A 15,178-nucleotide genomic window follows, 5' to 3' on the forward strand; every position below is an offset into this window, starting at 1 on the left:
CCCAAAGTATTGGGATTACAGGCATGAGCTACAGTGCCTGGTCCTTTGTTTCTAATTCTATGTGCCTCCTACACAGTCTCATAGCATTCCATAATTTTCATCACTGAACACTATTCGTGCTTATATATTTACATGTGTGATTACTTGATTAATGTCTATCTGCCTCATGACTAAACTTTATAGAGCCAGAAAACATCAGCTTTCTTTCCCACTTTATTCCAGTGTTTGCAAAGCAACGAATCTCTGTTGTTGACCAAATGAATTCTGTATTGCTTGGACCTAACAGGAAGTCTGGTGTACAGTATGCACTCAGTATATATCTGATGAATAATTAGATGTGAATTTCAGTTAAAGTCCAAACTTTTTAACTTATAGAGTGGAGATGACAATACATTAATACCAGTTACATAGTGTTATCCCAAGGATAAAATTGAATGACATGTGGTTAAAAAATGTGTGTACATTTTAAGGGACTTTGTACATGGGAGTGATTACAATGAATGCTAAGAGATGGGCTGGAGCTGCAGAGGTATTGGGACAGACATATGTCAGCCTCAAAAAAAGTTTTTTTTGATGAAAGGACTGCGTTCCTTCAGGAATTCAAGAGTAAGATGACTTTTCTTCTTGATAGGGAAAGAACAGCACATTGAGTCTAAATAGTCTCAATTTCACTATTCCTGAAGACAAGTTGTATTGGTTTCCTGTGGCCACTGTACCAAATTACCCTAAATTTGTAGCTTAAAAGAACAAAAGATTATTCTCACAATCATAGAGACCAGAAGCCTGAAATTGAGGTGCTGTAAGTTCATCCTCCATCTTGAGGCCCTAGGGGAGAATCCACTCCATGACTCTTCTGATTTCTAATGGTGAGACAGCTTCTTCTGCTTGTGGCCATTTAACTCTAACCTCTGTGTCCATCTTTATATCACCTTCTCCTCTATGCCTGTCTTCTCCTCTGTGTGTCCCTTATAAGGATATTTGCCACTGAAATTAGGGCCTACCTGGATAATCCAGGAGTATCTCTTCATCTCACAATATTTAACTTAATTACATCTGCAAGACTCTTTACCCAAACAGGTAACGTTCACAGGTTCTGAGGACATGGACATATCTTTTAATGAGCCACCATTCAGCTCACTACCACAGTCTATACAGGTTGAGTATCCCTTATTGAAAATGTTTGGGACCAAAAACAGTTTGAATTTTGGATTTTTTCAGATATTAGAATATTTGCACATACATCATGGATATCTTGGGGCTTGGACCTGAGTCTTAATATGAAATTCATTTATGTTTTATAAAGACCTCATACATGTAGCCTGAAGAGAATTTTATGTAATAATTTTAATAATATATGTGACCTGTCACATGAGGTCAGGTGTGAAATTTTCCACTGTGGTGTCATGTCAGTTCTTTGGATTTTGGAGCATTTTAGATTTCAAATTTTTGGATTAGGGATGCTCAACCTGGGGAGCTTCGGTAAAAAACAAAACAAAACAAACAAACAAACAAAACCTTTGTATAGATTTGCTGTTTCAACCAAAATTTGCTAGCGCTGCTGATCTGAAACAAAGCCAAACTAAGTAGTTGCTTCTCCCTAATTTTAGGTATTTTAGGGATATGTGTAAAGTACTCCTCCCCCAATGTATATCCCTACAACATCTTCATTTATTCTGATAATTTTATTATATTACCTGATAATCTATCAATACAAATTGGTGTAACACTTTTATTATGATGATGATTATTTTTGGCGGTGATGGTGATAGTAGTAGTAGTAAAAGTTGTCATAATGATGGTCATAGTCATTATTTTGAACCTCTAGACCACAGTTGAGTTAATCAGCACCTTCGTATATGGTACATTATCTTCACTGGTCTGTGCAAGGCCTCCCTTTTTATACCTATGTTTGTCTGCATATATTTATTTGCTCTCTCTAATTCCCAGTCTCCACTCTCTTCTTTGTCTCCTCATAGGTTAGCATTCTCAGATGTTTATGCACATTCTTGTTTGTGTGTGTTCTCATAAAATGTGCTCTGTTTTCCCTGCACATATTTTTAGTTATTAATTGGTGCTGAACAAAAATTACATTCTGCTTCTTGCACATTTCACTAAGTATCATTTTTAGATCTACTTTGTTTCTACATGTGTTTATCATCTGTTCCTTCTAATAGCTACACAATACCCCATGCTCTTCATCTACATAATCAACTTCCTGCTTTCCCAAGGATGGCTGCCTAGGTTGACTTCAACTCCCTGCCACACAAGTAGTGTGGCAATAAATAACCTCTCCATGTCTCCCTGTGGGCCTAAGTTCATTTTTGAGGGTCTATGAAGATAGAGACATAACTGTTGCTGGTAGAATTAAAAAGATCATGAGTTATTCATATATTTGTATTTAACATGTAAAATCAAATTTATTCCTTATAATGCTTGGCCCAGATTTGCACACTGTCTAAAGTTGAGAACCTATGGTAGCAAGAAAAGAATATAGAGCTGCAGGTGCTGGGGTGACAGACAGGGGCTGTTTGAAGTAGGAGAGAAAAGAAGGATGGGAGGTGGAAGGATATTTAGGAAACCTTGACTTTTTCCTAGAGTTCATTATAGGTCCCATGCTTGGGTGAACAATATACAGTCATGCATAGCTTAATTGGTGGGGATACGTCCTGAGAAATGTGTCACTGGTTGATTTCATTGTTGTGTGAACATTATAGAGTTCACAAACCTAGATAATATAGCCTGCTACACCTTTATGTGGTATGGTATACTCTACTGATCCTAGGCTATACACCTGTACGACAGGCCAGGCATGGTGGCTCACGCCTGTAATCCCAGCACATTGGGAGGCTGAGGCAGGTGGATCACGAGGTCAGGAGTTCAAGACCAGCCTGGCCAAGATGGTGAAATCCTGTCTCTACTAAAAAATACAAAAATTTGCTAGGCGTGGTGGCAGACACCTATAATCTTAGCTACTTGGAAGGCTGAGGCAGGGAATTGCTTGAACCTGGGAGGCAGAGGTTGCAGTGAGCTGAGATCATGCCACTGCACTCCAGCCTGGGGGACTGAGCAAGACTCCATATGAAAGAAAGAAGGAAAGAGAGAGAGAGAGAGAGAGAGAGAGAGAGAGAGAGAGAGAGAGAGAGAGAAAGAAGGAAAGAAAGAAAGAAAACAAAGAAAGAAAGAAAGAAAGAAAAAGAGAGAAAGAAAGAAAGAAAGAAAGAAAGAAAGAAAGAAAGAAAGAAAGAAAGAAAGAGAGAGAGAGAGAGAAGAGGAGGAAGGAAGGAAGGAAGGAAAAGGGAAGGAAAAGGGAAGGAAAGAATAAAAACCTGTACAACATGCTACTCTACTGAGAACTGTGGGCTATTGTAACACAATGGTCAGTAGCTGTATATCTAATCAAACAACAACAAAAAGGTAGAGTAAAAATATGGCATGAAAGATAAAAACTGGTATACCTGCATAAAGCAGTTCTATTACAATCTTATGGGACCGCTGTCATATATGCCACCCATTGTTGACTGAAACATTGTTATGTTGCTCATGACTGTAGTTTTGTTGCAATCCTGCTTTTTAAATTTAGCATGTATTTCTTAATACAAAACTTTGAGAAATGGGGGCACTGATTCAAATGTCAGAGATGATATTTTTTTCTTTACTTGAGAATTTAAATGAGTTTAGGGGTTATAGTAACAAAAGAATCCTCATCTTCTACACCATTTTAAACATTTTTGTCATGATCATCATGCTGACATTATTTTCAACTGCAGTTTCAGCAGATCGGTCATTATTTTCAGGAGCTCCTTGTATTGAAAATTTTCACAATTTTATTCTCCTGGTATATCTAGGTTCAGTTTCTTAGTATGAAGCAAATGTCTACTTATTGTCTACTGCATATGTTATGACCATTCTCATTTCTGTCTTCAGTCATGTTGCTTTTATCTGACAAGTGCCTCTGTATGCCTTAACATCTCCCTCCCTTCCTTTAAAAGACAAGAAGGAAAGTACAGTGACAGCAAGGAGAGACCCTGAAAGCCAGTGCCCCAGGCCAGAGAAGTCAGCCAACTGAAAGGGACACTAACTGAGACCTTGGAGAGGACTAATTCAGCAACAGGAGACTTTATGCCTGGTTCTTCGGTTACCCATTCATAACAGAAAATCTTTGGAACTTAAAAATATAACAACAGGCACGACCTTACTTTGCCATCACTTAGAAATGATGGATTCATTTACATGCATTATCCAGATAGCTGGAGCAAGAAGCCTCGATGACAAGAAATTTAGGCTCCTAAGACTGGCTCTGTAATTAATCCATGAACTGACCTTTGCCAAGTCATTTAACTTCTCTGGGGCTTTTGTATTTCTTTGTCTTTGTAAGTGTTACTTCTGTCTGAAATTCCCTAACTTCTTTGACAGGCAAACTTACTCATCGACAATACTCAATTTGGTATTATCTTCTTTCTAAAATGTACCCTGACTCTCCCCACCTACGCCTGAGCTGAGTTAGGTAGGTGCTGCTTCCTTTTTGCTCCTGCAGTATGGTAAGTATTTGGGTGACTGTTCTGCTGCTACATTGCTGCCTTCTTCTGCCTCTGGCCTTATAGACCATGAATTCTCAGAAGACTAAAACAGTGTTTCTTCTACACTTGAAACTCTAGTGTCTGGCATGTGGTTTGACATATAGTAAACATTCCATATATGTTTGTTGAACCTAGTGAGTAAACTTTATGTCTTTGTATTTTTTTTTACACATTAAATGAAGGAGTTGGGCAAAACTGGTGATTTTTAAACTTTTAAAAAGCAGAAGAACCAGTTGTTTCAGTTAAAATTTAAGAGAAGGACTAATACATTATGGAGAAAAGGAAGAAAGTGCTCTACTCTAAGAGCAGCCTTCCGGAAACCTGTGCACCTGACCTCCCCTGCACCTGATTGCACCTGACACAGTACTAGGAGGTAGAGCAATGCGATCAAGACAGCTTGGCCTGGAATTATGATTGCTAATTCCCCTTGCAGCTGTAAAATTGTTATTCCGTGGAATTTACTCTTTCAAGTAGCAACCTATTTTTAAAGGAATTTTGAACATGTTTGAAAGAGTTTTCCTGGAATGTAAAAGATTGACCTGATCCCCTAAAAACAGAATATAGCACTCATATAACTAACTGACTCTTTCCTTAATGACTCAGGCTCTCATTAGGAGCATAGACTATTTCACGAAGCTGAATTCACAAAGGCGTTGTTACAACATGTTTATTTTCCTGTATCTTCGTTGTCTGTCAGCTATCATCTCTCCTGCTGTCAGTTTTTCTGACCTAATAGCTCCCTTAGCTAATCCCTTCCCCTCCATGTCCCTGCGCCCTAAGTTTTCTTCTTCTAAAACACTGTGAGCTGAAACAATGGAAAATAAAGTTTGATTAGAGGTGTGTATTCACAAAAGAACAAGTAAGATTTGAGAAGGATTATGTCTTTTGTGTTGTCATTTTCTGAACATCGTGAAGGTTATTTTAGGTATTTAGTATGTTGTTGTTATTTCCTGGTTTCTAGGTCATTGGGTTTGGAGATTGCTAAAGTCCTGCTTCTAACATAAATAAGGTAAACATATTTTCCAGAAAAACTACCCTTGATATAATCTGGGAATGACTCTTTAAAGGTAAAAAGTTTTTTTTTAAACAAAGAGGGTATTTGAATGTGAACCCTTAATGTATGTTTACTTATAAATCATACCCAAGTACTTTTGTACAAATGCGCAATACACCGTATAAAAGATACTCAAAATAGAAATTAAAATTATAGCATAAAAACATATATAAATGCTCACTCTAATATTTTCTGCCCAAATTTCAGTAGATTGTCTTATGCATCCCTTGGAATGCCCTTACAATTACACACCCCAGTTGTAGACCTCTGGTTTAGATATCTATGTAAGGAGATTAATTTTGACTTTACTAGGCAAATAAGCCTCTGCCCAAGTGAAAACTAATTTAGCCGCTTTTCAAGACATCAAATCAAATTTCTTTATCTCCAGAGCCTAATATGTGGCCTACTATATAGTAGATGCACAATAAATGTTTGATGAATGTTTAATGAATGGATGATGAAGATTAAGTAGTCCATAAGGATGCTTTATAAACTCTTTTAATTAGTTCTTTATTTCACTTGCTTAGCTCATGTCAGACCTCTTTCACAATGTGTTCACATACTATTGTATCATCATTAGTGTGCACATCACTAGGCAGGAATGGTTGTAAGGCACACAAGAATTTCAAAGGCAGGGGGACTGATCCAGGGTAGGGCATTGAGTTTCACCAGCAAGCTGATACCCCTGGAGAATTTCCACCCACCCAGATTAAGATAGCATAAGACATGGAAAAATCTAGCTTAATAAAGACAACCCAGGGGGATCTGGGGTAGCAAGTGGGACACGGACAGTAGTAGTACTTAAACAGTAGTGGTTCTCCAAGCCAAGCAGATAATAGTATTATGTCACTGGGAAGGATGTGGAGAAAGTGAGAGAGGCAAGTAAGGATACATGTGGATTGAGTTCCAGGGCACCTTTTACTCTGCGCAGTTGCCTTGGGCACTCTGATAACCTCCTAGTTAGTAAAGTACCATTTATATGCTTATAATCCAGTCCCATGTCCAGCAGCCTATGTAGGACAGTTCCAATTAGGTGTCTCATACATGCTGCATCATTTACATGATTAGCTCAGGAGCTTTCCCCAAAAACTGTTTCTCCTGAATGTTTTCATCTCTGTAGGTCGTACCACCATCATCGACCTAGATGCAGAAAGTTGGCAGTTGCTCTCAATTCCTCTAGCTTCCTCATCCTTTATCCCTATCTACTTGGCTTCACTCCCTCCGCCAGCATCAACCCTTGCCTCCAAATTGGACTCCCTAGATCCACTCTCAGTCCTCCGAACAATTTTATGCATAATACCAGAGTGGCTTTTATAAATAGTAACTTAGAAAATATGTCTCCCCTTTGTAGAGTCTGAATGTTTGTAGTCCCCCAACATTCATATGTTGAATCCTAATCATCAAGATGATAGTATTAGAAGGTGGGGCCTTGGGAAACTCTTGTGTGTCTGTTTTTTTTAAGAGACAGGATCTTGCTTTGTTGCCAAACTGGAGTGCAGTATCCCACATAGCTCACGGTAACTTCCAACTCTTGGGATTGAGTGATCCTCCCGCTTCAACCTCTAGAGTGACTGACTACAGGAGTATGCCACTATGCCCTGCTAATTTTTTAAAAACAATTTTGTAGAGATGGGGTCTTTGTATGTTGCCCAGGCTGGTCCTAGAGTGCTTGCCTCAAAAGGTCTCCCTGCCTTAGTGTGAGCCACCACATCTGGCCTCTTGTGTCTTTTTGTTAGATCATTAATTCCATTCATGAGGGCCCCACTCTTATAACCTAAGGCCCCACTTACTAACACCCCACTTAGCCCCACTGACATTAGGGGCTAAGATTTCAGCATATGAATTTTGGGGAAACACAAACTTAGTTCACGACACTGAGTGAAAGAATGAGAGATGAACGTACGGGAGTGCTTGTCAGGAAACAAACTAAGCAATCAGAACAAGCAAGTGCAGCCAGGGATGTGGGAAATGGGAGGTGTGAGGGACACTCAGGAGCCCACACTTAACTCCTGGCATATCAGACACCAGGCTAATGGCATTAAGACCACTTCTAGATCCTCCAGAAGGAAGACCTGAGTTACCTAGGGATGCAGGATAGCCTGCAAGAGAGACAGACCTGAGTTCTAATCCTGAAGGTACAATCTTGGCAATTTACTTATAGGGCAGATGGACAGATGGAAGAATTCATTGAGCTCATTTGCGTCAGGTGCATGGCATGACAACCTGGTATTTTGATATGACCCTTTTGATACAGTCATTATGTCATGGTAAGCTTTACCCCTCAAGATGCTTCTGTGTAAATAGTAGTAACAGTTGATACTTTTGAACACTTTTTCCCTTATTTGACAGTCTTCCAAATTCTATAGGAAAACTACCTTACTTAGTGCTCAAAAAGAAACTCTGCGAAGAATTTCATTCTCATATTATGAGGCAAGCAAGGTATATAGAGTGGGTGACTAACTGTCCAAAGTCACACAGCTGAAAGAGGTACAGTATTTGACAACCTTGGTGATTCTACCCTACAGCTTCTCATTTGCTCCTAATGTTATTTTAATTTTGTGTCTTCTCCATTAAAGAGTAAGATTTTAAAATTTAATTTAAGGAATATCTATGGAATCAACCACCACGTGTGCAATATTAAGGACTGTGTGAAATTAAGTGAACAAATATTTATCATTGATTATGACTTTCTAGAAGAAAGCTGTAACTTCTTTATATTATTGCACCTTAACATCTTTGTGAGAGAATTTTAAAAATAGGGCAAGGAATGGTACAGGGATAAAACAGAATTTTCCAGAGCAGGTAAATTTTGAGTGCAGATGATGCTACATTTGGCTCTGAGACATCCTAAATGTTTGTTCTCTGGTGGTGATGAAGTCATCTTCAGAATTGATCTGCTTCCATCAAACAAATTCCAAATAGTCCAGGCTCCTAGACAAGTTTTCAAGAGAGTTAATGCACTTGAATTCATACCATTTCTGAAATCTCCACATGAAAAAAAAATGTTAGTTATGGGTCATGGGGCAAAGTGTCATTTGTCTTTTTGGGGAGTATGGTCTGAATGACTGTCATCAGCAACTTTGAAGGCTGTTTTTTTTTTTTTTTTTTTTTTGTGGTGGAGTCTTGCTCTTATCACCCAGGCTGGAGTGCAATGGCACGATTTCGGCTCACTGCAACCTTCGCCTCCTGGGTTCAAGGGATTCTCCTGCTTCAGCCTCCCAGTAGCTAGAATTACCAGTGCCCGCCACAATGCCCAGCTACTTTTTTCTATTTTTAGTAGAGATGGGGTTTCACCATGTTGGCCAGGCTGGTCTTGAGCTCTTGACCTCAGGTGATCCACCCCCCTCACCCTCCCAAAGTGCTGGGATTACAGGCGTGAACCACCGCGCCCGGCCGAAGGCTGTCTTTTTTATGATCATTGAAATCAAGTTAGAGTGCACTGTCTCTTCATAGGTAACAAATCATTGTAAACAATTGGAATCAATTCCAATGCGTTTTCTGAAGAAATGAAATTTCTGGGATATTATTAACGATGCACCTAGAAAGACAATGAATCCAATGTACATTTTCTTCATTTTTGATAACGTTACTGTGATTCCTCGCTTGTCCAAGGAATCGAATAATGAGTTCGTTCTAGCTTTCTACAAATGAATTCTGCATTTCACTCAAAATGAAATAAAGAGCAAAAGTTATCTGAGTATACCATTGAAGTACTATATATCTGTAAATTACTTTACACGTGCTATTCTCAGCTTATCAGATTAAGCTACAATCAGAATGTCTCATTTATAAACGGAAAGTTGATCAGCTTTTTACTTCCGACCACAAGTTTATCTCCCCTCAGATACCACTGATCCAGTGAGGCATTCAGCTTGCCATAGGCCAGGCTGGGGCCAGTACCAGGGCATCCACACGGGTGCCAATCTTGTTTGCCTGGATTCCTCCAGCGGATTCGTGCAGCTGCAACTGGTTTTACCTGATCAGGAACCCTGTTTGACCGAAGAGTAATTTAGAAGCCAGAGATGAAGTGAGTAAACGTTCAACCCACGGGTCAAGGTTTCAAACACACACTTCGTCTATCCCACCAGGAAAGTTCGATACTGTAATAGTGTTTTCGTTTCTCCTTGTCCACCCTAAAGGTTTTCTTCAGGATATTCCCAAAGCCTCCGTCTGTCTTGGGGCAGGAGTAAGGAGAAAGGATGAGGTGACTTTTTGGACGGGGTGGGGAGACGTCTGGGCAGCCAGGGACCTGCCCATTCACTCCTCTTTCCCAGCCCCGGGAGGGCGCAGCGCCCGGGTGGGGAGCCCGCGCCAGCCCAGGCCGGCTCTGGCCTCCTGACCCAGACAGCGCAGGGCGCTAGGGATCGCTCGGCCGAGCCCGGGTCGCGCCGCCCTCAGCCTCGGGGCCGCCAGCCGAGAGTTCGAGGCCTCCCCGATCCGGATGTGATGAAAAGGAGCAACAGAGGGAGAAGTGTTTCAGGAGTGTAGGAGTGGAAGGGGGGAAAGAGAGGCAGAGAGGGGGAAGGCCCCCTTGCAGGGGAGCCGGCTGGAGTGAGCTGGCTGGAAAGAGGGGGCGGAGTGCGCGGAGTCAGAGCCGCCACCGCTGCCGCAGTTGCCGCCACTGCGGCGTCTGGGCTGAGCCGGAGGGAGGCGGGAGGGACGCGCAGGGGCGGCCGCCGCCGTCGTCAGGCCACCGGGGCGAAAATGCGGCCGCTGCCGGAGCCTCGCTAACTTTCCGAGGCGGAAGAGGAGGCGGCGGAGGAAGGGGCTTGGAGCGATTGGGGGGGATGCGGAGGTAGGTGGTCGTCTCCGGGCTGGGAAGAGGAGGGGTTTGATCCTTATCCCCGGGCTTCTCCCAAACCCGATCTCTCTTTCCAGCCCCTCCCCGCTTGGTCCACCTCGGACCCCGGGGACCCCGCCGCTGTCAACTTGCGTTGTAACAGTTTTCCTCGCTAGTTTCAAATCAAAACTTCCCCGGGGTGGAGTTTGAGGGAGGGAAGTGGAGGCGGAGGGAACGTCCCGTAGGGGTGGTGTGCTCTTCTCTAAAAACATTTTTTAAAAAAAATTTTGTACATTTTTTCGCCAGAAGCAGTCAGTTCCCTGCACCCAGCACCACAGCCCTTTCCTCCGGGGCGCCCATGCTGGGGGCGGGGGCCGAGCTTAGGCGGGCCAGCGGCGCCGGCGCGGCGCTTGGCCGCGGAGCGGCCCATGTCCGCGCGCGCGGGCGAAACCCTCGCCTCCCGCGCCCCGCGGGGCCGGCAGCGCGCCGGCCGAGGCGGGCGGCGGTCTCGGCCTGCGGCTCCACAGCCCAGGGTGAGTGCGCGCTTGCCAGTGGCAAGCTTCTTTGTCGTTGTTGCCTTTTTCAGTTTGCTCACACGTGTACGGATGGGGGTAGGTGGAGTGCCGTGAGGAGGGGCTCCCACCTCATAGTTGAGAACTTTTGCACAGTTCGCGTTACTCAAGCAAGTTCTTAAGGATCCTTTCCCTAGATCAACAACCGGGTAAGAGGGCGGGATCCGTTGGTCCCTCCACTCCCCCTTCCTTTGGTTGCGAAGAAACAGGATGACAGGATTGCTTCTTTCTTAAGCATATGCATGTTTGGGCCTAAGACTCAATGTGTAGGTTCTGAAGCACTTCTCCTCTAGGTCTCTTCAACAGGTCCAGGACTGCCCCAGCCCTCTGAACAAGCATGCACTCACTCCGTTTCATCTTTCTGTTTCTTGTTGGCTCCTCTACGACCCAGTTGATAATTCTGTTTTCTGTGACCAATAGCTTTGGAATGGCTTATGCATGTTTTCAGTAACTGGTTTGTTTTGAAATAAACAAGGTTTATAAGAAACACTTTCCAAGAATGAATTAGCTTCTTTGTGTTCTTCCAAAGTGTAAACACACACAGCCTATAAAATACTCTTGCGTCTGGGAAACTTCCATAACAAACTTCTAAACGAGTTGAACTTTTCTTCTCTTGAAGGCAATATACTTCAGGTTTCCATTGGTGACAGAGAGGAAAGTTCTTAAACTTCTAATGCATTTTACTCTAAGGATGGTTTTGAGCTAAATAATTCTGTCACTGATATATCAGAACTAAGTAATTTTCCAGTTCTCAAAACCTACCCTATACCCTTGATTTTAGGCATATCTGATAGCTTTATTTCCCACTTCTAGTACTAATGTAGTGAATCTTAGGGAGACTTTTTTAAGGCAGCAAAATTGGGAAAGGAGTTAACTTTCAAGCCACAATAGGTAAAAGCAGAAAACGTCTGTGGTTAAATTAAAATGTTCTGGTACCCAGGGCTGTTAAACTGAATTATATTTATCATTATTTTTTGCCTCTAAATGAGTGACTCCGTTTTCTAAACAGAGAAAATAAAAATGATTAACTGCAGAAAATCAGAGCACTAGAATGATAAACATATGTTTTCTCAGAAGCAGCCCATGTTCTCCACATTGTATTGTCAGCACAATCATTTTCCTGTCATTAGGCATGCTGTTAGTAGTCATATCGACTCATTGATGGGCTGTTTATGCTCACACTTGAGCTGCTAATCACTATTGTTAAACTAGGCTTATGTCAAAAATCAACATCAAACACCCAAGGAAAATAATTTGATTTGGAAATAGCTAATATCTACAATATCCAACTTTAATAGTTTGCATTTTTAAAATCATCTGGGAGAATGTGCAGTGGTACTTGTATCTGTGCATTAGAATGCTGGATTGTGTCATGTGATCTGACCTTAAGAACCAGAGCATCTAGAATGGCCTGAAGTAGCACATTTGTTGGGTACAACACACATTATCAGTGTAGAAACTCTTGGGTTATATTTTACCTGAAAATTGCCTTAGCTTTAGCAACATAGTTAGACATTTTTAAAAATTATTATTAGTTTAACTTTGATTGAAAACTTTCTTTAAATGGGGATCAATTTAATTTAAACATAAAGTTGATTTTTAAAAAGAGAATCTGCAGAATCTTGTTAAAATACTGTATTTTAAACAGGCGGTCTCATAAGGTGTATTTAAAGAAAGAAATTCTTGGAGCAAATGGGTAGAGGAAAGCTTCAAGGGAAGCTTGGTTAGGTTGGTTTTATTGATAAAGACATTTGTGAAGAAGCTTTGCTCGAAGGCCACTCTACTCTTAAGCCCTTTCTCAAGTTCTTTTATCCTCTTGCTTCTGTCCTTGGATTCTTTGTCATCCTTTCTGAAGAACAGCCTAATAATTCTTCAGTAGGATATGGCTGCTTAGTTAATAGAAACCCAATTTTTAAATTCTTTATATTAAAGTCAGTAAGAAAAGTGGAATTTTAAATACAAATTAACAGAAAAAAAATTATTTCAGGAACATGAAGGATATGATCAAGTCTATCTCTGCAAAGTTAAATATACATATATAGGTTAATAATGACATTTACAAGCTCTACATTTATTACTGTACTATATTGTGATGAGCTATCCATACTGTTAACCAAAGGCATGGAACATTACAGTTGAAAGTAATTTTAGGGATTCTCTAATCTGAACTCCACGTCAAGTCTAAAATTCAGTTCTATATCCTTTTAGGTGTTTTGTTAAAAAAACCTGTAGTGCAGCCCATTCTAGTATTAACATTAAGAATTAGAAAGGTTGTCTATATTAAGCGCATACTCTCCCTCCTTAAAATTTCTGCCTTTTTGCTGTGGTTCTGCAAGCTTTTCTATTGTTTTGAAAGCATTAAAAAGCATTACAAATCTTTCCCATGTGTTTTGAAAATAGTTACAGAGCAGGGACACAAGCTTACATGCTCCAGGCTGTAAGAAAGAACCAGGATAGATGTCAAACAGTATGGAGCAATGGGGAGTTTAGGGAACTGGAGAGCTCATGGATCAGGAAACAACATTCCTCAGTTTTAGCTAATTGTTGCCAAGTGGGTTAATATCTTCAGATATTTCAAGTGATACTGGAAATCCAGATTTGTATGTATCATCTCTCCATTTTTAAGAGTTTGCAACTAATTAAACAAATTTTGTCCAGGCCAAACAAACCACCACAACTGTAGGCTGGATGTGGCCTCTGAGCAGCTGATTGGTGATCTCTCTTACAGAAAATAGAAAGTAAACATGTAATTTAAAGCTATATTCTTATTTGTGACTACCTTGTGAAATATTGATTTACTTTCTCATGCAAAGTACTTGTATACATGTCTTGATAGGTGAAAAGCCATTTGAATTATACTTAATTTTATTTTAAGAGAGAATGGATCTTGTTTATGTGGTCCCTCTAATTGCCATTTGTCCTGTGTTGATTAAGTATTTTAAAATTTGTGTTATAAAACAACATTGAAAATGTAGGTATTTGACCTTTGGTGCAATAGTTACTAGAACTCCTATAATCCAAAGAGCCTTTGAATTAATTGCTTCTTTCATAAGTTTGAGATTTGTAACTAGAGAGATCTTTAGAAATAATTTAATCCAGTCTGCTCATTTTTTAGATAAGGGAAAGGGTGTCCAAAGAATTTAAGTGACTTGCCCAAGGTCTCATATGCAGTCAGTAGCAAGAAATCAGGGTGGAAGCACAAATTATAACATAAATTGTATGCCATTGTGATAAATGCAGTTGAAGTAGAGAGTCAGTTCAACTTTTTTATAGGGCTGGATTCATTGACAACAGGCTTGGGATATCATGAATCACTTGAGCTTGTTCCCATCCCTGTATCTTTCCCCCAACCCCCACCACATTACATTTGCCAAGATGTAGACCGTTGGACTCTGAGTGCTGGAATATACTTTAATGTGATAATGTGTGATTTAATGCACTCTTCTCTCGTGGGAGAGTCCTCTGAGACTATTAGGCGGACTTCTCTTAGCAGGATGCAAAATGCCAGTGAAGTTAATTAAAAATAATCTAAAATAGAAGCTGGGGAGAAAATCAAGTTGAAATTACATAAGAAGAGCTTTGACTTAGAAGCTTAGATGAGTTGTCAGTAGCTTATAGAGGCTAATCAGATTTTCTTTTTGGGAAGCCAGTTTATTTCAGTGTACATAATGTATACTTGTACATATCTGTATTCTCCTATTTTTATCATATTATTTTATCCTTTTGATTAAGGATGGCATTTCACAAAATGTGTCATCTTTGAACAGTTTCTAATCCTGGTTCTCTACTGGGGACAATTTTGTTCTTCAGGAAACATTTGGCAGTATCTGGAGGCATGTTTGATGGTCATAATGGGGGTGCTACTAGCATCTAGTGAGTGGAGGTCAGGGGCACTTCTGAACATTCTGTAATGCATAGGATAGGACAGCCTTTACAAGAAAGAATCAACAGTAATGTTGAGATTGAGAAACCCTGCTATCCTTGAGGCAACTGATGTTTTTGGCTTCATCCCAGACTTATAGAATTAGGATCTCTGGATGTAAGAGCCAAGAATCTGCATTTTAATCAAGCTTCAGGTGCTTCCTAACTCCAGTTGAGAACCATTGTTTTATAGGCTTTAATCTCTGAAAAGATGTGTTATATTGGTAGACTTTTAAAAACAGTCTTTTTTTTTTTTCTTTTTTTCTTTCTTTTT

General features: G+C 40.6%; 1 protein-coding gene across 3 annotated transcripts in view; it reads left to right on the forward strand.

Annotated features, from left to right (window-relative positions):
• Nucleotides 1–9,638: 9,638 nt before the first annotated feature.
• MDFIC (MyoD family inhibitor domain containing) overlaps nt 9,639–15,178 on the forward strand; it is a 96,324-nt gene continuing 90,784 nt past the window's right edge. The window contains exons 1-2 of one of the 3 annotated variants that reach the window (XM_017864608.1): nt 9,639–9,658; nt 10,718–10,944. In XM_017864608.1, the coding sequence (XP_017720097.1) occupies nt 9,654–9,658; nt 10,718–10,944 (232 nt within the window). In that variant the 5' untranslated portion in view covers nt 9,639–9,653. Of the gene's footprint in view, nt 9,659–9,819; nt 10,427–10,717; nt 10,945–15,178 lie in introns of those variants that run through there. The other 2 variants (XM_017864606.1, XM_017864607.1) reach the window with 2 other exon arrangements.

Source organism: Rhinopithecus bieti, unplaced genomic scaffold (assembly GCF_001698545.2).
Source record: "Rhinopithecus bieti isolate Rb0 unplaced genomic scaffold, ASM169854v2 scaffold_75173, whole genome shotgun sequence".
Lineage (NCBI taxonomy): Eukaryota > Metazoa > Chordata > Mammalia > Primates > Cercopithecidae > Rhinopithecus > Rhinopithecus bieti.